At 45.0% G+C, this 27317-nt stretch overlaps 2 protein-coding genes across 4 annotated transcripts in view; one reads left to right on the forward strand and one right to left on the reverse strand.

The window, feature by feature from the left end:
* The window catches only part of psd2 (pleckstrin and Sec7 domain containing 2), a 32086-nt gene extending 18320 nt beyond the window's left edge, over positions 1–13766 (reverse strand). The window contains exons 1-3 of one of the 2 annotated variants that reach the window (XM_068582813.1): positions 13401–13766; positions 5738–6274; positions 3920–4648 (exon numbers count right to left, since the gene is read on the reverse strand). In XM_068582813.1, the coding sequence (XP_068438914.1) occupies positions 3920–4648; positions 5738–6171 (1163 nt within the window). In that variant the 5' untranslated portion in view covers positions 6172–6274; positions 13401–13766. Of the gene's footprint in view, positions 1–3919; positions 4649–5737; positions 6275–13134; positions 13300–13400 lie in introns of those variants that run through there. The other variant, XM_068582824.1, reaches the window with a different exon arrangement.
* zgc:92242 (uncharacterized protein LOC436899 homolog) overlaps positions 1–27317 on the forward strand; it is a 37298-nt gene that overhangs the window by 4185 nt on the left and 5796 nt on the right. For both annotated transcript variants that reach the window (XM_068582838.1, XM_068582847.1), the window contains 2 exons: positions 24185–24482; positions 26617–27086. In XM_068582838.1, coding sequence (XP_068438939.1) covers positions 26894–27086 — 193 coding nt within the window. In that variant the 5' untranslated portion in view covers positions 24185–24482; positions 26617–26893. The remainder of the gene's footprint in view (positions 1–24184; positions 24483–26616; positions 27087–27317) is intronic.

Below are 27317 nucleotides of genomic sequence, written 5' to 3' on the forward strand. Positions count from 1 at the left end.
AGACACATACAGAGATCCAACTGCATTATGCCGCATGCCAATGATTTCCGGAGAAGACACACGACTCTTTCTTCCACTCGTTTGTTCTGTACGTACCCGCTCTGTCATCAGTAATAACAAACGCCCGCGCTGCGTGATCATGTTTAGAGCTCTTTGTTCATTGACTCACATGTACATTTGAATCCAGTGAAAGAATGGCTTTCTAGTGTGTCTTTAGCCACACTGGAAATGTCGGCCTTTAGGTCCCGCCCCCCTTGCTTTGGTCCAGACTGAAATAGATCAGCTACTACTAAATGAAGGATGTCCAGAGAGTGAATCTTACGGAGTTTGGCAAAATACTTATTACATAACCATCCACCTTTGCTGCACTTAATAATTAGCCAATGTTAGCATGCCAACATGCTAAACTAAGATAGCTAAGAAAGCAAAAGATAACCTAAACTAAGATAACCTAGTTGCTGAACATCAGCGTGTTAGCATTGCCAATGTGAGCATGTTAGCATGCTAACGTTGGCGTTTAAAGTGTCTGTAGACACTGAGTGTTGTTTTCTGATATCTAGTCGTTCTCGCCACTAGCAAATAGAACATCTCGAGACATGGGCTGACTGGCCCATGAAAAAACGAAATGTCTGCCAATTTGACAGGCTGACTGACTGATTACCTCGCCTTTCTTTTTTTATCCATCGCTTTGCAGCTGCTCTGCCCTGCAGTGAAAAGGACTAGTTGTCCATGACGCCCGAAGTGCCAAAATATGTAACTGCGCCATTTCCGAGGCTCCCCAACGGGAATAATGGAGGTAGGGAGTGGCGAGGAAAGAAAGATAAGAAGCGGCAGCAGGACAGCACTGTAGGCAAAATGGAAGAGGAGGTGGTGCAGAGAAGAAAGGAGGAGGACGGGAGATGAGATAACGTGAGATAGGACGGATAAAGTGGGGAAATGAATAAAGAGACGGGAGGTGAGATGGAGCTAACAAAGAGAGGGAGTGACAGAGTGAAGGAGAGAGAAGAAGAAATGGATGAGATAACGCAGCAGCTTTCATAGCTTGGGTAAATAATTGTTTTTGCCTTGACATGCTCGCATTTTTGAGACGTTATGAATCATAAAAAGCTTTTAAAATGTGAATTTCAAAATGATAATAGCCTGTTTTTCTATTCCCTGTGAGCTGTGTGTGTTGTCAAGAGTCCATTACAAAAAAAGTGCTATGGTGTTTTCATTATTAGCATTTTTAGCCGCAATTGGGCTGAAAAGCAATTATTGTAAAATCATGTGTTCCCTCTCTGGAGAATATTACAGCACACTGACTGTCAGAGTGATGGCTTTTCCCTCCAGTGGCTTGAATGGAAGTGCCCATACTTGTATCTCCTGAGGAACTAAAGTCAACGACTTCTAGTTCATGATAAATTAGTAACTGTGAGTGTCTTTAAAGCTTAAAAATATCCCTTTAAAACCGACTAGCAGATGTATCCACTCTAGATTTAAGTGCTCTAATGTCTGGCAAACTGGCCAGCTTGGAGAAAAAAACCTCACACACACACACACAGACCCTGCTGGGCAGGGGAAAGCTGAAGACGATGATGTCATGACATAAACAATAGCTCATTCAGTTTGGCGCTGGTGGTCAGGAAGCAAGACCGTGCTTAAAGGACAACATCTGTATACACAGGGAGAGAGAGAGGGGGAGAGAGAGAGAGAGAGAGAGAGAGAGAGAGAGAGAGAGAGAGAGAAAGAGAGGTAGGTAGGTAGGTAGGTAGGTAAGAGAAGGAGAGCCGACATCTTAAATCCTCAGTTCATCCTCTAACTCGTACTGAGCTAGGAAAGCACCGGGAGAGTCTGTGAACAAATCCCAGCAGTTAGCTGAGCTGATCATGTCGGAGGTCTGAGTGCATCTATTTGGCATTCAAGAGGGTTTGCAAATGAAACTGTGCAGCGGAGGGCAGAGCTGGAGAACAAGCAACAAGGATCGGATACAAGTCGGCCATCCAGACCTATAGTTCAAGTTACATGGCTTTCGCCCATATGGTTCCCGTTAGCACCTCCCCCCTTCAGGGGCTGTGCCCTGTCATTCTCAACCCTCTTTAGTGCTATTAAAGTAATTAAATGTAAGACAGTACTGTCAGCTGTTGCCGTATCCCCCTTAATTCCTTGGGGTCTATGCAAATGATGGACAGAGTGGATGAGTTAGAGTACAATATCTCAGCCCTGTCATAAATATCAGCTGGCTGTCTGGGGGCGAAGAGAGAAGGATGCCCCTGCTGCTCAAGTGATTCTTTATACTGACGAGCGCCCTGTATCTTATTTCTGTGCCGCAGTAAAAATGTCAAGTGTTAATCTCCCATATAAAGCAGCCACACCAGACCTACAAATTCTGTTTCCACTCAAAGAAGGTCTTTTGTCGTGCATAAACCTTGTGTGATTTGGCAGCGCCGAGGTTATCTCTCCCCGTTGTGCAAGTACGCTTTAAGCAGAATGGTTAAGGAAGGCAAATACCCCAACGTGCACGTCTGTAGCCTGGGTTTACCGCTCTCTCAGTCACTAGGCGCAGGGGAAAGGAGCTGTTTCATTTCAAATGCAGACATTCTGCTTAAGCAGTCCCACTGACTCCATAAAAAATGTAAAAGCTCTTTTTTTTCAGCACTGCCTTTCTGTTTGCGTGTTGCTGCTTTAGCCTGTTGTGCAGATGTAAAGTTCACGCCGAAGCGCACAAAGTCATCCGACCATGTGCAGTGACGGTTTCCTTTCCCTTCTCTTCCAAACATGTGAAGGCTTTTAAGTTGACAACGCGTTCTGTCGGCTGGTACGGATTTGCCTGCCAACTGAGTTTGCAAGTGTGGACAAATGACTTCCTCTGGAACCACCAGACCACCCCACTCCCCCCCAGCCCACCACCCTGCCCCCTCACAGCTGGGTCTCACCGTGCTCACGCCACCTGCTGGCTAAGCCAAGGTCACAGCACATGATTGAGCTTCAAGGAACAGCAATGATATATATATATATATATATATATATATATATATATATATATAGATATATATATATATATGTATATATATATATATATATTATATATATATCTATATATATATATCTATATATCTATATATATATATATATCTATATATATATATATATATATATATATATATATATATATATATATATATATATATATATATATATATATATACACACACACAAAGCAAAGCCTTCACTGCCTGGATGGAACACAACACACACTGGAATATGTCCTTAATGATCTAAACATTCATCTGTGTTAAACATCCAGAGAATAACCAATATGCTGTTATAGTTTAAAGATGTACGTTGTGTTTCTTTTACATGGACGATTTGATTATGGTGGAACAGCTATTACATGTCAAGTTTTCAGTTGTCAGTGGCGACAGGAAAATAGTTATATCATTGTTTTTTACTTTAACCCCCCTATGAATAAGATTGGAGAAAAAAAATGTGGGTCACCGCTCGTGCTGAAACACAGCGTCAGACATGTAAAGCGTATAGACTGCACCAATTCTAACCTGGATTAGGACTGAGCGATTTATAAAATATATTAAATACCTCAATATCGATATATTGAGACGACATCATCCGGCTGATAGTTGGTGCTTTCACAAAAAAATGTACAATATGAGATTTTTGATGAATAATTATCAGGAATGCGAATATAATAACCAAATAGCTCTAACAGTTTGGAAAGCTACATCACTTTACTGTCATGCAGCCTTGAAAACCAGGAAAAGACAACACTTATGCAACTACACGATATTTAGTGTCATATCCCAATATTGAGATATTGCCCAGCCCATAATATTGTCTAATTCCTGTTCAAACTCTATTTACTCATAATAGGTTTAAGGGTGCTGTACATACATAAATAACTTAAGATAGAATGGGGCCTTCTCACCTGACAGAGTTGGTCATGGCTCCACAGCCCTCCACGGCTCCATGGTATCCGTTCGGGACGGCCCAGCGTGCGGGTTGGCTCAGCACAAACTCGGACCTGCTTCCTGGTATGGTGGTCCTCAGCGGGCTTCCTCCTACTCCGGCCATAGCTCCGCAGACGGCGCTACCCCCGGCCGTGAGGTCGCTCGGGGAGTCCGGTCCGGCCTCAGCCCCTTCCAGCTCCTGAACGGTTTCCAGCTCCAGCTCCAGGGGTTCAGGACCCTGTAACAGCGCCCTCTGCTGGATGAGCGGCGTCAGTGGCGCCTCGAAGCTGACGCAGCTGTCCGTCTCGTCCGTGAGCGACAGCACGTCCAGAGAGTCCAGGCTGCTGTAGCAGGTCCCGCCCCTCAGGAGGGCCGACTCCACGATGCGCTCGAACGTTGAGCTGAAGCCGTCTTTGTTGTCCACCCTGCCCTTCTCCCTCCCCTCTTCGTCATCCTCCTCCTCCTGGACGTCGACCTGCTCAACGATCTGCTCAAACGTCGAGCTGAAGGTGTCCCGGTGCTCTCTCCCGTCTCCCTCCTTCTGGACCTCCTCCTCTTCTTCCTCCACTTCTGCGTCGGCCTGTTCTACAGTCGTCTCAAAGTTGGAGCTGAAAGTGTCCAAGTGAGTCCCCCCCTCGTCTCCTCCCTCGTCCTCTTCGCCGGCCTCCTCGTCGTCGTCCTCGTTCCCACATACACCATTCGCCAGTCTGTTTCATCGTGTGGAGAGAAAAAACAAAAGGTATTGAAAATTACCTTCAGCATATGACTCAAACACACTCGTTGCTTTGTCGAGGTCGGCGCACATGCAAAGCAGATCATTCATTTTCAGCGCTGAAATCATTCTTCATTCAGGAGAAGTGTGCACAATGGGAAAATATTTCAGCTTGAATGGCCACATTGACAATTGAAGCAAGATGAAAGACGAAAACGCACTGTCCAATTTGCCACAACGTGAATAGCTGGATGCTCATCTCCCCCGGCCTGTCAAACCTCCACTATTTCATCCCTTTCATTTCTGACAATATGAATCTATTGCTCTGTGTTTGCTGCTGATGGAGAGAAATAACTCTCATCAAAGAGTGAAGCCGCTTAAGATACGTGGACTGTATTTTTGCATTGGTGCGTTGAAGTGTGTCTGTGCATTTCCTATAACCATTGTGTATTTTATTTTATCGACAGCTTTCCCGTAGAACAAAGCGTTAATTAATTGACATGAATCCCTGAGTGCCCTTCACTGCCTATCTTTGTTGGTTTGAAATTGGTTTACCGGGTCCTCCGGCTCCTTAAAATAGAAACCACGGTGTTCCCGCTTGTTTTCCTTTCAGCTACTTTAGTCGAGGCCTTTTGTCTGTTCTTTTTAGTGTAGAATGCAAATAAGGTTCATTATGTACCAGAGTACTACACTGAGGAAACAATGTACCACTAAAAACATTCGGCATGGCAAAGTGGCACTCGGTTATGATACGGGAAACATAAACACCCAGACCACAAAAGGCAAATATAGCTTTCTTTAACAAATAAGCCTTAATCGAGTGTGAGTGTGTGTGTGTGTGTGTGTGTGTGTGTGTGTGTGTGTGTGTGTGTGTGTGTGTGTGTGTGTGTGTGTGTGTGTGTGTGTGTGTGTGTGTACATGAGTGACTGAAGATCTAGTTTTGATTATTCTTGAATGTGATATCATACTTTGACACCTGAAGGTCAAAAGATCTTTGCACACTAACAGCGTATACATATACATAATACATATATATATATATGCATATATATATTTATAAAGGATGATGATTTGGTGCACTAACCGCCCATCTTGTTCAGGGTGAGTGGCCTCCTCTTCGGTTGACGCTTGCATCTCTTCATTTTCCTTCCCCTCCTCATCCTCGTCCATCCCCTTTTCCTTGTGTGTGGCCTCCTCCCCCAAACTCACCTCCACATTTATGCATACTTCCCCTCTCGTCCCTTCGCTTTCTCCATCCGCCCCTCCATCTGTATGTCGATCCCCGTCTACCCTCTCCTCTTTCAACTCTCCCTCTCCTCCCTCATCCTTTACCTCTTCCCCCTCTCCCTCTCTGATCTCCTCCCGTTGTCTCCCCTCCTCCGTGTCGTCCTGCAGCGCCGGCTTGTCCTGCTCTGCCTGGCTGTGTGTCTCTGCGGGGGGCTCAGTGGTGCTGGTGTTGGGCTCCACTGGGCTCTCTGGTGGGGTGGGAGAGGGCAGAGCCTGCCCCTCCTGGGTCATGGTGCTCTTCACTGATGGTGGGGTGGTGGTGGTGGTGGTGGAGGGGGGCTGCTGTCCACTCCTGTCAGAGATGAGTACCGGAGCGTCCGATCAGCAGAACACTCTGCAGAGAAAAGGAGACAGAGCCAGAAGAGAGAGAGAGGAAAGGAAGACAAAGTACCACAAGAAAATGAGGAGGAGGAGAAGGTTGTGTTATAAAATGACAGTAACAACTATGGCAGATACTGAGACAGCCATTTGATTATTTCTAGTCTTAATTGCAAGTCACAGAGGTCACCTTCAGTAAAAGAACAGCACGGGTGTGTTGCAGCGTGTCACTCGGTGTATTTGTGGTGTTTTAGATGCAACGCTTTGTTCTCTACACCAGATGATCCCCCCCTAAAAAAGAGCTCTGAAAGGAGGGCAGGAAAAGGTAGATAAAGCATTGAGCAGAGGAATACGGACGGGCAGGCAGGCCGGCACAGAGAGGGATTTGTTTAATACAGCTCAACTGATTCCTGTCAAAATGATCCTGCAAGCTCATCCGCTTTCTGTCTATGTGGAGATTTCACAGCTGAATAACTCTGTTTCCATCCCCGCTGTGCCCACACTTTGTGTAAATGCATGATGGGGACCTGAGATTTAAACATGTATTCGAGCAGTCTGTACCGTTACTCTCACTTGATGGACCAAGCAGCCGAGACCTCTGTACAGCAGGTCCTCCTCACTCCGTACCAAGGCTCAAGGGCAAATGCTAATGAGCAGTTCTAAATTACGGCTCTGCACAGAGCAACTAATGTTTGAATTAAAGAAGGCTGATATATCTTTTTTCTTTATAAATATAATCTGATGAAGTGCATGAAGAATGGGATTTGTGCTAAAAACAATTAACTGATTAATCAACTGAAAAAAAATGGATTGCCGGCTGAATAATAGATGAATTGATAAGTATTTGTCATCGTTTTGAGCCACATAATCTTCAAGGTCGTGGATGAACTTTAATCCGTAAACATCTTGTGAGCCCGACATTGAACAAAAGACATTGTGCTGCTCAGATCTGAGAAAAGTCTTTCTGCCGGTGGACTGAGATTATGGGATGGAAAGCTCCAGAACAGCTATGGCTGCACCGTGTGATGCATTGTTTTGTCAAAGAACAAATTTTCAATCTCAATCAATCACAATATGTTCCGACTGATTCTACACACACACATTCACTATTATCAAAATATTACTATTAACATAAAGGCATTGATTTCCCAATTCATAATTCCGAATTATAAGGTATATTGTTACATAATTCCATTGTTTTAACTTGCTTTTATGTTATGTAACTTAAAATGTCTGGTGGCAATTCTACCCCTTGAAATACATTTTTAAAAAACTGTAATCCTGCAATATTCAGATATAGGGTAGATAGTACACTTATCATGGCAGATGACACACATTTTGTCAGGCACGACCCTGCACTGGCAGAGAAGGCGTTTTGATTGTGAGGCGGTTGCAGAGTGCAGCCCGTCTGCCTGATGCAGACGGTCCGTGGCCACATCAGATCTATGCTCTGCTGAATCATCCCTCGCAGGGGACTCACGGCACAACTGCAGCACCGTGTTTATGTGGATTCAAAGCGCTTCTTGAAGGCATGCAAATGCAGGTGCCGGGCCTAGTTTCGGCAGAAATGATCACACTGAACCCCGCAAACACACAACTCTGTGGTTTCTCAGGGGAAATTTCTCGCATTGCAACGTTATTTTGATCTCCCCCAAAAAAAGAAAAGGAGCGGAAAGATCTGTGGCAGCCTAGGATGTGAGCCAAATTTGGATGTATGATATTGCAAGTGCTTTGGCTCAGCCCCTGAGCATGAGGACGCCACACTGAATGTTTCATCACAGCTGCGAAGAGATGATGCAAATTATGCAGAACCGAGGAAGTCAGGGTTGCTCTCTTGTTTCAAACTTGTCTCCTAATTACAGCAGACCTTTCCTTTTTTTCGAGGACGTGAACATTCTCGGCCCAAAATGCTCAATCTCGATACCCCCGCGGCAAAATGTTATACTGTTGGAGCAACGAGAGGCACGAATAAGACAGCAAACACTGCCGCTGTCGTCCTCCTTGTCACATGACAGATTGAATAAGTCAAAGCTGTCTTCCGTCCTGCTGAGAAGTGCAAGCGGTAAGAAAAATACAGTATGACATCAGCAAATTTGTGATGTTTTTTTTGTTTTCTCAAACCCAAGCACAGTGTGTTTTCTGTGATGGCGTCTGCTAACCCTTCACTCTGACTCCAGTTGGAAGGGTGATGATCTCAAAGGACACTCTGACTGATCCCCCAACAAATGATTTCTGCATTGTACACGATCAGTGATTGGTCTCCTCTTTCTTTTACTTTTTCTTTATGTATTTTTTGCATGAAGCATGTGAATGGTTTGCAGTATACTGGGCAGTTTGTCTCTATCTGCAGAACCATCAATCATGTGACACTTACTCGCCTATGGACCGCATATGATTTATTAACATTATTATGACACACCTAAAAAGGTACATCACGTGTCATGGACCGATGAAAAATCTCAGAGACTGTCATGACTACATATTTCATGGATATGAGTATGTGCTTCACTACTTTATCAATTTACCAACTGAATATTTGGAAAATTTCCATCTGAGTCTATTGGAGCTGATATCCACTACTCGTACTAGGCATATGCAAGCACGCACAATTTGCATCCGTTTATGCAATTACACAAAGATGCATTTGCACACATTAGTGTGCACAGTCAAACACAAACAAAACAGTGACACATCTCCATAAATGGAACGAGTGAACAGTTATGAAACCAGACGCGCAAAGTGGGATTTCTCTCCCTCCCCGCGAGTCTCCAGTGTCCTGTTTTTCTCCCACTCGCTCCTCTTCATCTGTTCGACATTATGTTTTTCTGCTATCTCACAGTCTAACTCTCCGCTCTCCCTTTTCTCCGTCTCCGCCTCTCATTTCGCAGTAATTGAGGTAAATGGGTCTGAGCCAGCAGGAATATTTTTTTTTTTTTTTAAAAGGCGACGACCGTGATGTGGAAGTGAGCAGCATGAAACCCAGCTGCTGAGGAGGAAGTGGAGATGTGCTCAGACACTCCACACAGAAGGATTGAGACAAACACCGCCGATGATAGAGAAAGGGGGGTCGATGGGGGCTCTGAGACTGTGTGTGTGTGTGTGTGTGTGTGTGTGTGTGTGTGTGTGTGTGTGTGTGTGTGTATGTGTGTGTGTGTGTGTGTGTGTGTGTGTCTCAGTCTTTGTGTCTCTATGTATACAATGGCTATCAAGACAGACTTATTGCATTCCACTTCTGTCAGCAGAACACTGGGCCTCCAAAACCTTATCAATTTCCTATAATTGCGATCAGACCGTCTGCCAATCACAAGAACAGCACACAAACACACATCATGACAACACGCCCGTCCAGGCACATAAACCACCAACCCAGTGAGGATGACGCTGGATAAAAGGCAAAGTCGCCATTAAATAGCTCTCCTCTGTCTCCTGAGCCTTTTATATCTCTCCCTATCTCTCTGCCTGTCTTCCTGTCTCACTCAGACATACGCACACACTATCTGACACACACACACATACACACACACCACAATGCACACATATGGATGCGCACCGTGGTGATACTTATTGATTTGAACTGTGACACAGAGCTGCAGTCCACTGGGACTCTGGGGCGATAAGCATGACTATATGCTCTGTATATAGCAGAAAGATGCCGCAGACAAGCTACTGAGGTAATCAGGCTGGGACATGGAAGCCCACCCAGCTGGGGCCGTGCATCCTGAAGATCAACATGATCCGACTTCAAATTTAACAATGAATTCTGCTATAGGTCATGTGTGTTAAGAGACTCTAAATACATTTGGGAGACGCATAGCAATCAAAACAGCAGAGGTCAAGAAATCCTGACCACTTGACCCTGGTGAGTTTCAAAATGCTCACTCCTACATTTCCCATAATGCAACCAACAGTGTAAGTGTTGCCTCAGACAACCATTTCAAGCATAATATGAATGTACAACAATCACCTCAGCAGACCAAAAAAAAAGCTAAGTGTGATTGAACAGGCAGCCAATTGACCACTTAGTTAAAAGTGGCCGTTTGACCACTTTTAACTTGTCTGACCTCATTATGTGTATAGTGCTGTGCCCGCAGTCATTTTAAACAACAGCAAAAAAACCTCAGTTCTTTTGTTTGTGCTGTGTGCTCCCGTGAGGGTTTCTCCCTGAAAAGCACTGACGAGTGGTGTGAAGGACACGGTGTTGGTGCTTCACTGCATGCAGTCACTGACATGGAGTTGATTATCTCCACCTCGGAAATGTAAATGATGTCACAAATTGAAAAAGCGACCAACACAGGGATACAAAACCGGTGCAGTGATGCATAAAGTATATAGCTTGCACTATTTAAAAAGAGGAAAACAGCAGGGAAAGACACAAAAGAAATCAAAGGATATGAAACACAATGAACAAAATGCTTCCAAACCCAACTAAAGGGATATTAATAGACACCTTAACCACTAGGACAACCCTCTAACTACTTTTCATGAAGAGCTAATCAGTAATCAAAATTCATTTAAAGAGCTATCACTGAATACTGATGGGTGCTAATCACATCTGAATACTAAGGACTTCCCTCCTCTTTTATTTCGTCTCTCAGAGAGACATGCTCAGAGAAAAACACTGCGGTCTCATGCAATAAACGACCCACTGACCCTGTTCATGACATGCAGCGAGGCACTGCAGCCAACACGCACACACACACTCACACACACACACACACACACACACACATACACGTGCAATGTAAGAGTCACTTTTTAAAAATGTTGTTGTGATGGAAGCGCAGATGCAGGCAGAGAGGAAGAAAAATCATTTCCTGATAGTTAGCCTGGGACAGGAAAGCAGGAAAATACAGAGTTGGAAGTCGTCCAGGGTGTCTGCCTGCCTGAGAGTCACACCATTAGGACCACAGAGCCTCCAACTAGCCGCCCCATCAGCCCACTGGAGCGGAACAGTGAGCCAGCTCCCAAATCACCCTAATATGTCACTTCTGTGCTGTCAAGGTCAACCATCCTCTCACATTGTGTCACTCTAAATGCTTACATCTCAATACATGCTCACAGTAATGTGGTGATTTATCTTGTTTTTCCCTAGGCATTTCCATTTTGACATGCAAATTCACTCTTTAGTACACACACAACACACACACACACACACACACACACACACACACATAGACAGAACATGCCCATTCTGGCATCTGAATGATTTGTAAAATTGCCTGCTCCCTTTCTCATATTAGAATATTTATGTTTTAATATAAATCAAGCATTAATATTTCACGTATTTGCAATAACAAAAAACGTGTTTATCTATGTAGAAATATGAAATATGTGCATTTCTAAATGTTGCGTCCTCAAGGGTTTTTGGTGGCGTTGTTTCTGATCCACCATTGTGTCAGTAAAGTACCTAAAGGAATAAAACAAAGAGAAGGACAATGACAGAGAGAATCGGAGGGAAGAGGAAGAGAGAAACAGTTCAGAGTGGCGCTGCTGCTGTGTCTGGATGTCTGACACCTTGAGTTCAGGATGATTACACTGGAGAAAGCTGAGCTGCACTTTTGCCTGCAGCCCACACGGTTGTATTGGGGGGAAAGAATTGCGATAGCTCTAGACGAGACATGTAAATGTCTATAATTAAGATAATAGTGACTTTGCTTTGGGGATGGAAAAATAAGCTGCTATCAAACACCTGTTTTAACGAATCCACCCACATCCCAAAGCAAAGATACGTCTAGTCCAGAAGCGCTGTCTCAAACTGGAAAAACATCACTGTATATGTTTGTATATATGTTGACGTCCATGTTAGATTCACAGTAATTTCATGGTTTATTATAGTGGTGTCTCTCTCATCTCTTATAACATGTGGGGGCTTACATTGACCTTTAAAATGTGCACAGAATAATAGAATACCCAGAAAAAATGCATGTATGAGGTTACTATCTCTCTCTCTCTCTCTCTCTCTCTCTCTCTCTCTCTCTCTCTCTCTCTATATATATATATATATATATATATATATATATATATATATATATATATATATATATATATATATATATATATATATATATATATCTCCCAAAGTGTTTCCCAATACACTTAAAAAGACATAAACAAACACTGGACAGACAAGGCTTATTGTCTCTCAGAGAGAGAGAGAGAGAGAGAGAGAGAGAGAGAGAGAGAGAGAGAGAGAGAGCACCGCGCGCGAGACAGTCATGTTCTCCCAGCCTCCTCGAGCCAGTAACCATGACAACAGGATGGCTGGGAGACACGGCTCGAGCTCCATTGAGGCCGGAGCCTTTCTGTTCCTCCAGAATAGACCTTGGTCGCGTTTCAAGACCGACTTGTCCTCCGAGAAGCGGAAGGGCTTTCTCTTTCTCTTCTCGGGGGTCAGAGGAGGAGAGAGAGAGAAAACACACACACATACACACAAATACACACACAAATACACACACACACACACACACACACACACACACACACACACACACACACACACACACACACACACACACACACACACACACACACACACACATCCCCATGCACGGCCCGCGCGGTGCCTGTATCTTTCCAGCCCGCATTAGCTGCACCGCTGTCCGGTGCGAGGAGGCTGCGGTGCGGGCTGGGATGGAGCATGTTGGTCACATTAGCAGAAGGGGTAAAAAAATAAAATAATAATAATAAAAATTTAAAAAAAAGACGTGAAAAAAATAAAACTCCACGCAGCCCCCCTTTGAGAAATGCTCATCTCGCTCATAAACTAAAGTGCACGATTGTGTGGGCAACGGGTCTGCGTAGCGCTAACACAGGACTAGCTTAAAACAAATGATACCACTATAAACACGTCCTGTAACGGATGGGTTCTCCACTCACCGGGCAAGTGCGTTCAGTCAGACGCCGAAAGGAGACTTTTTCTCGGCGGTCCTCTCTCCCTCTGTGTCTCTACATCCACACCGGGGAATAACACTGACAGACTCTCCCTCCCTCTCTCTCTCTGTGTGTGTGTGTGTGTGTGTGTGCGCGTGTGTGTGTGTGTGTGTGTGTCTCTCTCTCTCTCTCTCTCTCTCTCTCTCTCTCTCTCTCTCTCTCTCTCTCTCTCTCTCCACGCTGAGCGTCCTTTCCAACTGCCCTCCTCTCACCGGGTATGCGCGTGCGACCGTTGGCCGTTGCCGGTGTCTCGCGCCCTCCGCGCAGGCTGGTATCACGCGGGGCTCGCGCGAGGTCCAGGCGGCAGCGACAGCGATTACTGCGCGGACTGATGAACGGACGGATGAATGGAGGCGTCCTCTCCGTCTTCTCCTCCTCCTCCTCTTCCTCCTTCCTCCTCCTCCTCCTTTTTCTTCTTCTTCTTCTCCTCCTCTTCGCGGAGCCTCGGCGTGTTTGAATGGCAGCTGGGTTGTGTTTCTGCTCCTCGGACCGCTCGGGAGCAGCACCGTCACTCTCCCGCGGTTACCGCGCGGTGTGTGAACGGGACGTGTCTCGAGGGCCCGTTGATATCAGACCCTGGACCCCGCAGTGAAGATTATAGCACTGACAGTGGTGTTGACACAAGTCCTTCTCCTCTCTGGCCCGCGGGGGATCTGCCGAGACCTAAATACCATCACAAACAGGGATGCAGTGCAGGAGCCAGGGGTGTAAAGTAGTTCCCATACTGAGGTCCAAGGGATGGCCAACGGGACCCTGGGGAGGGTTCCAGTATGTTCTCAAGAGAATGAGCTAGTCTTAGTCGACTTGGCATCTATTTATTTCATCAGGATTGGGAAAAACATGTCAATTGGGGTGGGGGGAAGTTTGTGAATTGGACCTGAATAACAGTCCATGCTGATGATTTACAGACAGTCAAATAGTCCCATCCAAGGTCTAAAGTCCTGCAGCTGTCATATCCAGGATGCAGCATCGGTCATGCTGTAGTAGGAATGTGATGCCTGCGAGGGAAAACATGACCCATGAAACGGTCAATACAGATTGTTGGATATGCTATTCAATAGAGTAGTTAACAAGTGAATTATTGCCAAACAAATGAGGTAAATTCAACGAAAAATTGCAGAGACTTAGTGTGTTATTTTGTGGGTTTTTTTTTGTGAAAAACATAATCCCAGACAAATGATGGAGAAGTTCTGTTTACGTGGTAAAATACAATGCCAAGAAAAATCAGTTACATGTTATTTAGTATGCTGTAAAGCTGTTTTATTGTGATAACAATATGGCTCTGACCTTTGACCTGCTGGTTACTGGATGGTGTTCAAGGAACTAAAGGTCGCTGTTTATTTGATTATAATTACCGCTAGCCAGGATAGCATTAGCAATACTCCAACAATGTTGTGGTCTTAGTAAACAAAGTTTCCCATCCATCCCTTCAGTGCGTGGTCGTGGGAAGCGGCGTGTGTTTCCATCGATCATATAGATAGAATCAGATCTATCAGATCTGATCCCGATCTGTCAATCAGACTTCTAAAGCTTCCAGAGGGCATACTTCTCTCGGTCAGATTGTTTTAACATCTAAAATGCCATGACAGTTTGACCACAGCAGCATATTGTTTTTTTCCCCGCTGATCTTTGTCAATTCCTTTTCTTCCAAAAAGATGCCAGTCATCCTGGAGGAAACTGTCAATACTCCTTTTTTTGTGGTTGGACTATAATTACAGCCCACACCAAAGGAAAACACCACAAATTCAACCACTGGAACGATGACAATCAGTTATGTAGGCTGGGGAACAAAGGCGGGAAGCTTTTGGCGCTACCGGACATTTTGTGAAAAAAATTTGAGGGAGCAATCTTTTGTGTGTCCATATTTATACACATACGTCAAGCTGTCTCATCCCCCACCCTCCCTGAAGTATTAGATAGACAGAAAGACAGAGATAAACAAGGCACGGTTTGAGATATCTTGTGATATCAAACGCTGCCCGCTCTGAGCCTGCAATGATGTTGCTATGTTTCTTTTTTTTGCTGTTGGATGGCAGAGGATCCAACACAAAATTATTAAATTCTTGGCAATGATGACGGACGAGCGGTTCCCGTTATCTGCCAACATATACTCTATAAATTCGCCTGTGTCCACTCTGCCCTTGACAAAGCATGGAGGACGTTTCCTTCCAGTTTCAGCGCACTACCACCTCATTCCTCACTTCCTTTTTCAACCTGCTCTCTCCCTCTCGCTCGTCTCCCACGTGTAAAACCAGCACAGTTCAATCAAGCCCCGAGCCAAAGTGCAAACCATCTGTATTGTCTTTAAAATATACAGTATAGTGCTTTGAGGTTACCCTCTTTACTTGTGCACCTCAAGGTCATTAACAGAAGCACAGCCAGCAGCCGTATACAACCACACATATGGCTCCGCATTGTCTGCTGCCAAGTTTTTGTTTTTTTTAAACAACGTTTTCTTCGGGGATCTCGGGTGCAGCCTTTATGATGCAGAGCAGTGCCGAGCTTCAATGTGACGCCCGCATGGATTGAGAACTTCAGCCTCCAATCCAGTTGATCTCCAGTGATCAATAGCACATTAGAAGGAGACAGGAGAAGAGGAGAGTAGCTGAGAAGAGACGAGGTGAAGAGAGGAAGAGAGAAAAGGGGGGGATAAGAAGAAGAAGAAGAGAGAGATGCTGAAAACGAGAGAGAGAGGATGTGGCCGGAACAAAAGAGTCTGGTGTGCGTTTGAAGACAAGGGGAAGAGAAGGTTAGAGAGGCGAGGCCCGAAGTGAGGCAGGTAGAGGGGGGTTAAGCAAGGGGGGGAGAGAGGAGGAAAGGGGGAGGGGGATGGAGGGGGCAACGGGTTTGAAGATGACAAAGAGAGTTCAGAGGATGCACAGATGACCGGAGAGTTTGGGGGAAACCCACTGCAGACGCAACGTCAATCCTAATTACTAATTCATTAACCTGCCCGTCTCCCTTCCCCCCTCTGTAACCACACAAACACACACACACACACACACACACACACACACAAACACATGCACCCAGTGCTCCCTGCGCCGTACCTCCTCTCTGTCCCAGGAGAGGCGGAGGGATGGATGGATGCAGAAATGAGGAGGTGGCGCTGCAGCTAAGTGACATCTGCAGGGCCGGGATGGCTGCAACGTGTTGGGGACACTGGAAATCCCTGGTGTGACAATGGGATGGAGGGGAGGGGGAGATGTGTGTGTGTGTGTGTGTGTGTGTTTGTGTGTGTGTGTAGGAGTGGTGGGGGGGGGGGACTGGTGAGGAGAAGAAAAAGCTAACAGCTTGCATTTTGGTTTGTTGGGGTGGGTGGTCTCTTGTGATGGTGCACATGGTGCGTTAATGTGGCAGTGTCAGAGTGTGTACATGTGTGTGCCATCATGCATGCATTTACCTGTGTGTGTGTGTGTGTGTGTGTGTGCGCGTGTGTGTGTGTGTGCGTGTGTTTTAATGTGCAATCTCAAGATGTGCTTTCACGAGGAGTATTTATGTGTGTTAGCATATTAAATGAAAGCAGGTAGTGGAGGAGATAAATCAATGTGCTGATGTTGTGTGCTACAAAGTAATAGCATTGTGAGTGTAATCAAAGAGAGGGAGGGGCTAGACAACCCGACGGTGTGTTTTTGGCCTCTGCTGTGAGACTCCTACCTCTTTGTGTTTATGCGTGCGTGTGTGTGTGTGCGTGTGTGTTTGTGTGTGCGACAGAAGTGTACACATAGATATTAGCATCCACACAAACCTCCTGCAGAATTCCTCTGCACATGCTCACAGACAATTCAATATGAAGATAGAGATACAAATGTGCACACACAAGGACACACAGTCACGCACCCCAGTGTGCAGACATACATGCACACGTGCACACACACACACATACACACACATACAGAAGGATGAAGGGCTGCTGACTGAGGTGGAATTAAATAGAGAAATCCTCCAAACGAGCATCGATCCACAGAGTTTACAGCGTTGACTCCGTCTGCAACGGCAGGCTAAACAACAGGGAGCTCTGAGACAGCTGGTGCAGACACACACACACACACACACACACACACACACACACACATGCATACAGGCAGAAAGCATTGCGGGCACAACTACAACACACACTCTGCTGAATGTGTGTGCACGTGGAGTAGGTCTTTGATTTTGATCAGAGGACTTCACAGCTGAATGTGCTTTAGAGTGAAAAGCATGCGTATTTCTCTGATATTTGATATTTAATTAACATATGTGTGTGTGTGTGTGTGTGTGTGTGTGTGTGTGTGTGTGTGTGTGTGACGATGAGCACAAATGGCCCGCGTGGCTTCAGAACCTTTACAAGCTGGTTTCATTAATCACCAATAAAACCTTCCATAACAGCATTCAAGGAGTTGCCTCCTCTACGTTCTGCAGCAGCAATAAAAGATGTTTACCACTTCAATCTTTGAAGAACACAAACAAGAGTCACAGTAAACTAGTTTGTGTTGATAATATATATATTAAGAGGAATATTTAGCAAATATATTCACAGGAAGTGAAGAAAAAACAAGTTGATGTAAAACCTAAAGCCACTATCTGTATTCCTAAAATGAATCATAACTATTTTGAAGGCTGCCCCGTGTAGTGACAAGCATTATATCGTCTTTCAGCTGATTGTTTTGGTTTAACCCGCAGTTTTACTGTTTTGGTTCTGCTCACAGTGGATGAAGCTCTAAAAACCTGCTGTACCCAATCGGCCCAGCAGCAAACGGCAGATGTACACAGTTAGCAACTAGCTTGTGGTGCTAGGATTTAGCATAATAGAGCATAGGCTCCAGAGTCAGCCATTTCTCCAGAACATATCACATGTGTTTGTGTGTTGCCTGCAGTCTTCTTGAGAATGGCCTATCATGTATGTTAAGTATGAAGCTATGAAGCTCCAGAGCCAGGAGGTGATGAGCCTCAGGAAACAGTTAGCTTGGCTCTGCCCATAATTCAACACCTGGTGAAACTGTTTATTTGACGTGAAAAAACTCGATCTATCCATTGTAACTTCCCCTCAAATTTGAAATTGTCATTATTTACGTCAGCGGTTTTGTAATACTGGGTTGTTTGGTGTGCTTTGGAGGTGTTAGGAGGCATATGTATTTGCTTTCCCACTGCCTCCAGTTGTATGCTACACTAAGCTAAGCTAAGCTAACCCCCTCCTGCTGTTAGCTCAGGGCTTAATGCACAGACGTGACAGTGGTGTCAATCTTCTCATTAAACTCGGAGAAGCAATGTGAATACGCTAGATGTTCAATGTTCTTCTTTAATTCTAAAGTAGATGGCTCAAGATGTTAAATGCATACCAATGGATGCCACTAGTCACTATTGTCTTCAAATATAGACTGTTCGAGTTAGATAATTGATGCCACCATTAAAAAAAAACATGTTTATTCTGGATAATTTGGGAAAGGCAGGAGACACTGTAGCACTGGGGCTTCATCGGTGACATATTGGTCTTGTTCTCCAACATTGGTCTTTCTCTGGTCTCACCTGAATGGAGCACATCTTTCCTTACCTTCAGGGTGGACATCATTGTTTAGCTGCTCGGCTTCGCGTTGGACTCCAGAGGTTCCCTTGACTACCTCATCAGCATTCATTACTACTGAAGAGGAGGGGAGCACGACATGTCAGCACCTGCGTGTGCGTTTGTGTGTGTGCAAAAAAACGTGTCTGTATGAGTGTGGCTCTCATCTGGGTCATTACATCCAGAGGCATGAAAAAGCGGGTTACAATGATACACGTCTCCCTCTACATGACAGAGGCAAACAGAGAGGGGGAGGGGATCATTTGAGCATCAGTCACTTCCACCTGTGCACACTCGTCCTTAACAAGCTTATCTATCTATCTATCTATCTATCTATCTATCTATGTTGGGGAAGTGGAAGTGGGGATGGAGGCCACCAGATTACACAAAATTTCGCCAGAGAAACGAAAAGGAAAAATGTACTCCAGCCGCAAACATCTTGTGGCGCTTCATCTTCACTTATTGAGAAACCCTGACTCTGTTTTATTTGCATCCACATGTGTGCTTGCGTGTGTGTGTGTGTGTGTGTGTGTGAGAGAGAGAGAGAGAGGGAGAGAGGGCGAGAGGGAGTGTGAGAGAAAGACAGAGCCAGGAAGAAAAAACAAGGAACACACTGGCGGCCTTGCCAACATGGTGACAGAATGTGGCATGTGTGTTTGAAACACTGGGTGTGTGTGTGTGTGTGTGTGTGTGTGTGTGTGTGTGTGTGTGTGTGTGTGTGTGTGTGGTGTGTGTGTTTGCCAACTATAAGTCTGCTGGCCAGCCGGGTCAACAGACAAGCCGGTCACCATAGCAACAGTGCCACATTCATCCCCTCCGTGCCAATTTGTAAATATGGAAATTGTATAAAAACATGGACGCCTGACTGTCGAAAAGTTTCAGCCGGGCAGCAGGTAGACACACACACACAGAGGAGTCTCTTGTTCCAGAGGTGGTCCATCTGAGCGCTGCCCTCCGATGACCTACATAACTCGCCATTTGAGGAATGGATATATCAAATATATCGCAGCACGGGCCTTATCTGGTAGACGTTGACATATCAGGCCCCAAATACTTCTGCAAACTCACCTATGTTCTCGGTTTTACAAGAGAAAAAAGCCGCCGGATTGTCTCTCACTCTCTCTGGTGCTCGGCCCTCTGCGTGGCCCCGGGGTGCTCACCCGCGTTACCGCCGTCAGCGGAGACGCCGACGCAAAAACAAGACCGCCAAGTAACGCAACAGATGCCGCTTTTTGCATACGCAGTGTCGTGTGCGTCATGTATTTAAGTGCGCTTTTTAAATGTGACACTTGCGTCGGCGTTGTCTGCATTCCTCTTTGAGCCTGGTGGGCAAATTATCCCAGCTAATGAGCTAGCTTCAGGCTAGCTGTGCATACCTGCTGCATCACAGAACATGTCTGCGCGTTTGCGTCCCTTGAAGCTGCTTTTAGTTTGAACAGTAGATCACGTTGCGGTTTATTTACAAAAAGAATTACAGCAAAATGTTATCTGAATATAGTTCAGAAACATTACATCACTAAAGCGCATGCTTGTACGGCTGCGCGTGCCTGAGGATGTAGCAGCCAACGTGGTGCAATGATGTTGAAGTCAGCCGAAAACTCCTTCAAACTCATTATGTAAATCGTGCAAAAATAGTCAACATGGTAGCACGTTACATCGACCACCCTAGGGTGCGTGCTCCCGCACAGCTTGTACTACCAGCTAAATTACTTTTGGGACCAAAGCAAAGCTTTGCAGTCTGTTTAACCGTGTGCGTCTCTCATGTGAATCCATGCTAATGCACATCCTCTTCACAGAGCCGGCTCCATATCAGCGGGGCCCATGCATTAAACATGGGGCTGTTGAAGGGGGACCGAGTTGGAATACCAATACTTTTGACATGGTAAAGCTGCCTCGTCGTGTTGTCGAGTTAGGCCCCCAAAAGCATGATGGGAAGTACCAGCTTGTGGTTGAAAAATAAAAGAGACCTCCTGCAATTCTAAACTTTGTGTAAAAATGTAGGAACTGCTAAAAAAAAAAAAGATTATGCAGAGAACAGACTTATTGGTCGCCTTCGATTTCTGTCTTATGATGCATGTTCAATAGTCGAGGTCAAAGGTCATTGAAAATGTTGTTGACTGTGTCTTTTTGGATTAACCTGATAGGAGCCAAAACGTCAACTCAGGTAAAGGAAATAAAACAAGGAAGCTTTTGAAGGAATAACGGCCTGAACTGAAAAATTATGACTTCATTAATATTCATTAAATCCCCAAAACGTGGTTTCAGTTCAACCGTCTTTTACACTAAATTTGTTGGAGTTGACGCTTTAGATTAGAACAATAATAATAATAATAGTAGACTTTTAGACTTTAAGAGCATTAATTGTTTTATATAACATTTGTTATTTAGAAAACTATTCACAAGACAAGTGCTAAAATATTTTTTTTTAAGATTGGGTACACTGATTTCAGACATGGTAATCATTACGTTAAAATTGTTTCCCTGATTCATTTATGAGGACAAACATCCTCTCATTCAACGATAAGTAATCAGGTTTTATTCATTGCTCTTCTGCCATAAAAACCCTGGGACCCTCGTTGACTTGCTGTCTCCTCTTCCTCCAGCAGAGGGCGCTGTTCATGTACATTTCCCACGTGTGAACGTTACCACACGTCTCATCCGCTCCACGTGCAGTCGGATAGAGTGACAAGGCCTTGATGGCTGCCGGGACTTTCCCAAGGTGTGTAGTGCTGTGGAAATACAAAGGTATAAAGACCGTGACACACATTTCCTGGTACTCAACACCAAATCATTACGGTCTAATAGCAGGAATTACATAGCGTGGTCCAAAGTCCGATTAAAAACATCCCTTTATGTGCGAGAGCCTCATGACCTACATAATAAAGCCAAGTCACGACGTGCATAAACATACATAAAGCTGACATCGTTCTGATCTTAAGGAAAGTCTCTTGCTGAAATATGATTTATGTGTTTATGTTTCACCTGCATCCATGGTGTTTTCCCCTTTGCTGATCTGCCCTTGATTCCAGAAGGAAGGAGGAAAGCAAATTATTTAATTTTTTTTTGATAATGTCCTCTTATCTTTTTTTAAAGAGCCGCATATCATCATAAATATTTAAAGATAAGGAAAGGAGGAAGTGAAAACCAACAGACTTCACTTTGACCGACTTGTTATGTGCTGGGCCCAAGAGTTGTGCAACGAGGGTGCACCTGGGGTTGAATTCAGATTCAGATTTGGGGTTAAAAGCGAGCGTCCAGGACGTAGGCAGTGGAAACTTAGTAAATAAGGGTCCTCACAAGAGTAGCAGAACAGGTCTGTGTGTATTTGTGTGTCTGTGTGAGTAGACCTTGAGCCTTTGGCCCTGATACCAGAGACAAACTGAGGGACAAACAGACGGGTGTCTGGTTTCAATGAAACACCGGTTTTGGTGGAAATCCGGCGGGGCTGGTTTTGTTTTGCATAATGAGGTCAATCTCACTGAACTGATGGCATCTTGTTGACTTCACTGCAACGGAAACAAACCAAGTCTTTCATGAGTTTTCTTGTTTTTTATTTAAAAAGAAAAAGATTTTCTTATAATCATCCAATTGTTAGTTATCATTTCACATGCAGACGTTATGTTTTCAAGGCAATTTATTATATTCATTCTCACTCTTACGCATTTAAAATGTAGTCGTATTGCTAACATATAGATTAATATAAATCTCAACAAGGATAAATAACCTTTTTACTCTTTCGAAAAGTTTTATTATATTCACACTCACTCTTACACATTTCAAAATGTAGCTGTATCGCTAACATATAGACTAATTTAAGACTAAATACAAAGCTTCACATGTATTACTCTTTCTAAAAGTTTGATTCAGTAGTGATAAACGGAAAGGTTGCTCATCTCGCTCAGGGATTACTTTAGCCCGGCCCATGTTAGCTGACGTTAGCTAATGTTAGCTGACGTTAGCTGACGTCAGCTAACGGGATTGCTCGCTGACATTCCTGACTGAGTTTGTTGACTTCATAACTTGACAATGTTCTATTTACCTCGTCTGGTATTTCCCCAAAATTGACTTCTCGAAAAGCCTCTGTATACTTATTATTCATTCTAAAGGGAAATGTGTAAAATATATATATATATATATATATAATAGAGGGATAAATGTATACTTTATTCATCCCAATGGGGAAATTTGTTTGTCCTTATTAGCAAGCAAGATAGAACAAATATCAGGAATGAAAAATGCTCATTATATACAACAAAACTCAAACAGCAGAGCGCATGCATTTAGGAAAATTAAACAGTCAAACATGCGCAGTATACGCAGTATACTTTGGAGTGTGTATAAGTATATGTGGTGACAAACAAACAACAAAAGCAGTGCACGGCTTATTGATGTTGAATCATTTGAGGAGGATCTGGCCAGAGGAGACTTTTTATGACGTCTAATTGCAGTGGGCAGGAATGTTCTCCGAGCATAAAAGGTTTGGCTGAACAGGCGAGCAATTCAATTAAAAAAAAACAATGATCTAGGTATCTATGTATTTGTAAAATGTCAAAGTTCCTTCTCGGAAACTGTCATCAAACCTTCAGACGTTAAAGACACGTGAACCAAGCCCTTTCCTCTGCTTGCGCTGACGTCAGCGTGTGGCCTTCAGGACCTTAATGTCACGTGTCGGTTCCCTACGACCCCTCGATGACCCCACAGTGACACAGCCTGAAAGCAGGTCGGAGAGGGAGCGCTTAATATTTACTAAAACTTACCGTAAAGGTAAACTAATCACGTTCCACACCCAGACGGCCCAGACCGGTCGGTGACTACCCAGAAGCCCCGGTGAGTCATCTCCAAACGAACTGAATACATATAATTACTCACACGGGCATGTGACTGGCATTAACACCATTCAGCTGATGGCCTCATCGGATTTGGCAACCACAAAAACAATGAGCTGCTGGCATGATGTGTGTGTGTGTGTGTGTGTGTGTGTGTGTGTGTGTGTGTGTGTGTGTGTGTGTCAACAACCTGTTGACGAAGAAAGAACAGAAAACAAACACATGGAATGAAATCCAGATTCCTTCCTGTGCATGTGGTGTTGTGATTAATTGTTTCATACAAAGCCAGCAGGACTTCCTGGAGTCAGAAAAATAAATAAAGAAGTGGGGGATCAACACACAGCTGTGCTGCGACTCAGTTAGATCAAGTTAAGACAGAGAGAGACTGAGAATGAATCCCATTTCCTGTGCCACTACATGTGGAAAGGGTACGCAGCCTGTCAGGGGAAATTAAACTCCTCGCGTCCTTGAACGCAGCTAAAAGTCACGAGGGGGGCAAATTAGAAACATGGAGCTTTGTCACGCTTTGTGATAGCAATACATACAACCTGTATAGACGGGGGAACTTATTCTTTCTGTTTGTTACATGGTAATAGTTAACCGGCTGTTATTTTTTATTTCCTCACAGCATCACAGGAATGTAGAGGAGATAAGAAAAGAAAGTGAAGGAAAGGAGGAAGGAAGGAGGAGATAAATGCAGTGATGTCAGTCCGGCCCACTCCTTTTTTTTCCAGTACAAAATGCAGCAGAGCACAGCTCAGTCTGCATACCACTGCTGCTGACGGCTGCTGTGATCCCACACACACACACACACACACACAAACACACACACACTTTGCTCACGTCACACACTCATCATACCGCTCTCACAGAGGCGCCGGAGCTCAGAGCAGCGCTGGAAGATGCAACCGGCTGGCGACCACTGAGTGAGTCCACTTTCCCATCCTCCACTGCTCTCTCTCTCTCACGCTCTCTCTCCCCCCCTCTCTCTCTCTCTGTCTCTCTCTCTCTTCCTCTCTCTCCCTCCTGTCTGTGTTGTGATTGTCATTCCACGGCCCGTCTGAGCTCATTTATCTCCGCACGTCTCTCCTCTCGTCGCTGTGAAACCGGCCAGTGTTTTCTCACACTGAGAGACTTTTCAAACTTTTCTCTCAGCATGCCGCGCACACGCCTCTCTCCTCTCCTCTCCTCTTCTCTCCTTTCTTCTTTCTTCTCTTTTTTTCTCCCCCCTTTGCTCTGCGTGTGAGTGGAGGAAGAGGCGAACCCGGGCCCAGAGCCAGACCTGCGTGCCTTTTTTCTATCTTTTTGAACAACAAAATGTGGATGTTGATCCGCTGTATTCTCATCTTGTGATTGTTGTGTTCCTGCGTTGTGTTGCCGTCTGCGAATAGTTTGGCACGATGTTTTTGTGCCGCTGCCAAGGCATTGTTTAAATGTACACACAGCGAGTAAGAGGAGCTGTTGCACAGGTGGCTTCTTTTTTTTTTTTTTTTAAACTGATGAATTGGTGCGTCTGTGTGGGTTGTTGTCTTCAAGTCAGGTCCAGTTTCTTTGTGTCGCTTTTAAATCACACGGCCTTAAAGGGCCTCACAGCTCCATACACTGTGGTGGGATGAATGAAAACAAGCCCATCACAAAAAGCCTCACTGTGTGTGTGGGGGGGGGGGGGGGTGATAAAGAAGTACAGTTGTGTGTGGACAGAGTTAATAAAGGAATGGATGCTGGTTCAGAGACTAATCGGGGCAGTTAAGCCGTCTGTGTATTGTGGCGACCCCTCCTCGCCCCGTGCCCGTGGTTGTTGTTGTTGTTCCCGTGCTGGATGGGAGGGGGGGGTCATCGGCTGCATTTGGGCCCACACAGCGTTTTAGTGTTGCACGTTGTGATCCCGGGTGGGGGGGGCGGGAGTTGACAACGTGATTAAAAAATAAGTGGATTTAAAAAGTGCAGCAGGCTCAGAGTTTTGGCTAAAGTTTCATTGGTCGAGTAAGAAGATTAGAAGAAAACGAATTTCCCAATTTTTTGTTGCGTTCGGCCCTGCGTCAGCCTGAAATAATGGTTTCACCAAAACCACAGATTAAATCTGTTTTTTTTAGCGGCTTAGCGGGATGCCAGGGTTCAACCGCTGCCGCACCTCCGAGCTGCAGCGGCTGATGCTTCTCTATCGATAACCCGTAAACGCTGGACCGCCCTCCAGAGCAGATTGGTGAGCCGTTATCACAGAAACAGATCCTATTGGCTCCGTCTCAGCGACGCAGCGTGTCACATCTTTCAAACGTGTGTGCAGGGCGGAGGCTGCTTTGTGCTGTGTGTTTACACACTGTTCAGGGTGAAGGTTGTTCGTGGGATTCATTTTTCTCTTGAGGACTAAACAGAGTGGTGTGTGTGTGTGTGTGTGTGTGTGTGTGAGTGTGTGAGAGGTTAGTGGCTGTCTTGTATTATCCCGGCTGTTACTGTAACGTCTCTTTAATTCACTTTAACGTCTCTCATTTCATTTTATTATCTTTTAGAGTATTAGATATCTTGTATTATCTCGACTAATCTCTTTATCTGTATCATTAGATTAGCACATTGTTTGTCCTGCGTCGTTTATATATATATATATCTTTTTTTAGCTCTCTATCTGAGTCTGTTACCCCCAGATAGGATGCAAGTCATTAACGCCCAATGTGTGTTTGTGTGTGTGTGTGTGTGTTGACACACTGAACCTGCCCCTGTTTGCCTTTCAGTATTTGAAAGCACAGAGGTATTTTTTCTGCCTACTGTATGCAGAGTAAACACTGCATGAACACACACACACACACACACACACACACACACACACACACACACACACACACACACACACACACTACATTTGGTATCGTGGCTTATTTGCTTCAGGACTTTTGTGATGTGCCAGCCAGAAGAGGATTGAATGGAGGGTAACTAAACAATACTGTAGATATAATCTCTCTCTCTCTCTCTCTCTCTCTCTCTCTCTCTCTCTCTCTCTCTCTCTCTCTCTCTCTCTTTCTCTCTCTCTCTCTCTCTCTCTCTGTGTGTGTGGGAAAACTACAACAGCAACCTTCAGAGCTCAGTCAATCCGGACACACTGTGCCTTCACCTCCTCCAGCGCAGAGGAAGAGGACTTGACAAGAGGACGCCGGTGACCTCCAGCACTTAGACCGCACCCGATCCCACGTCCTCCAGAGAAAGGGGAACCTGACTCTGGGACAGGAAAAGAAAAAAAAGAAAAAGGAGCGACCGTATCCCACCGCTGAAACTCGACCCGCCGGACGGAGAGACAGAGGGAAGAGGGTGACCGCCGTCTTTGACAAGTGGGGCACGAAGAGGCAAGATGCTGGCTAAAATCCTGGAGGACATGTGGGTGGAGCCCGAGGTGCTGGAGGCCCTGAGCGAGGAGCAGAAGAGGATCCTCTTCCTGAAGATGAGAGAGGAGCAGGTACGCCGCTGGAGAGAGCGCGAGGAGAAGGAGACGGAAGAGAGGGAGGAGAGGGAAGGAGGCGACGACGGCGACGCGCCAAAGAAAGGTAGAGTGACACGCTGAAGTACACACAGGACACGCACATCTCATTCCACTACACAACAGCATGAGGAGGATTCCTAGTAGAGCAGAAGAGGAAACCTCTGACTGAAGTAGCAGGAAGGATCAGGGGTTTCTGGGTAATGTGGTCTTTGGTTTTGACGAGCAGTAACAAAACTCTGACAGGAGATTAAAGATGATAGCTTCTCTTACATTGTTCTCATTTCTTGACGGTAAA

The sequence above is a fragment of the Clinocottus analis genome, unplaced genomic scaffold (assembly GCF_023055335.1).
Source record: "Clinocottus analis isolate CAN_PGR_092001 unplaced genomic scaffold, fCliAna1.0.p SCAF_10, whole genome shotgun sequence".
Lineage (NCBI taxonomy): Eukaryota > Metazoa > Chordata > Actinopteri > Perciformes > Cottidae > Clinocottus > Clinocottus analis.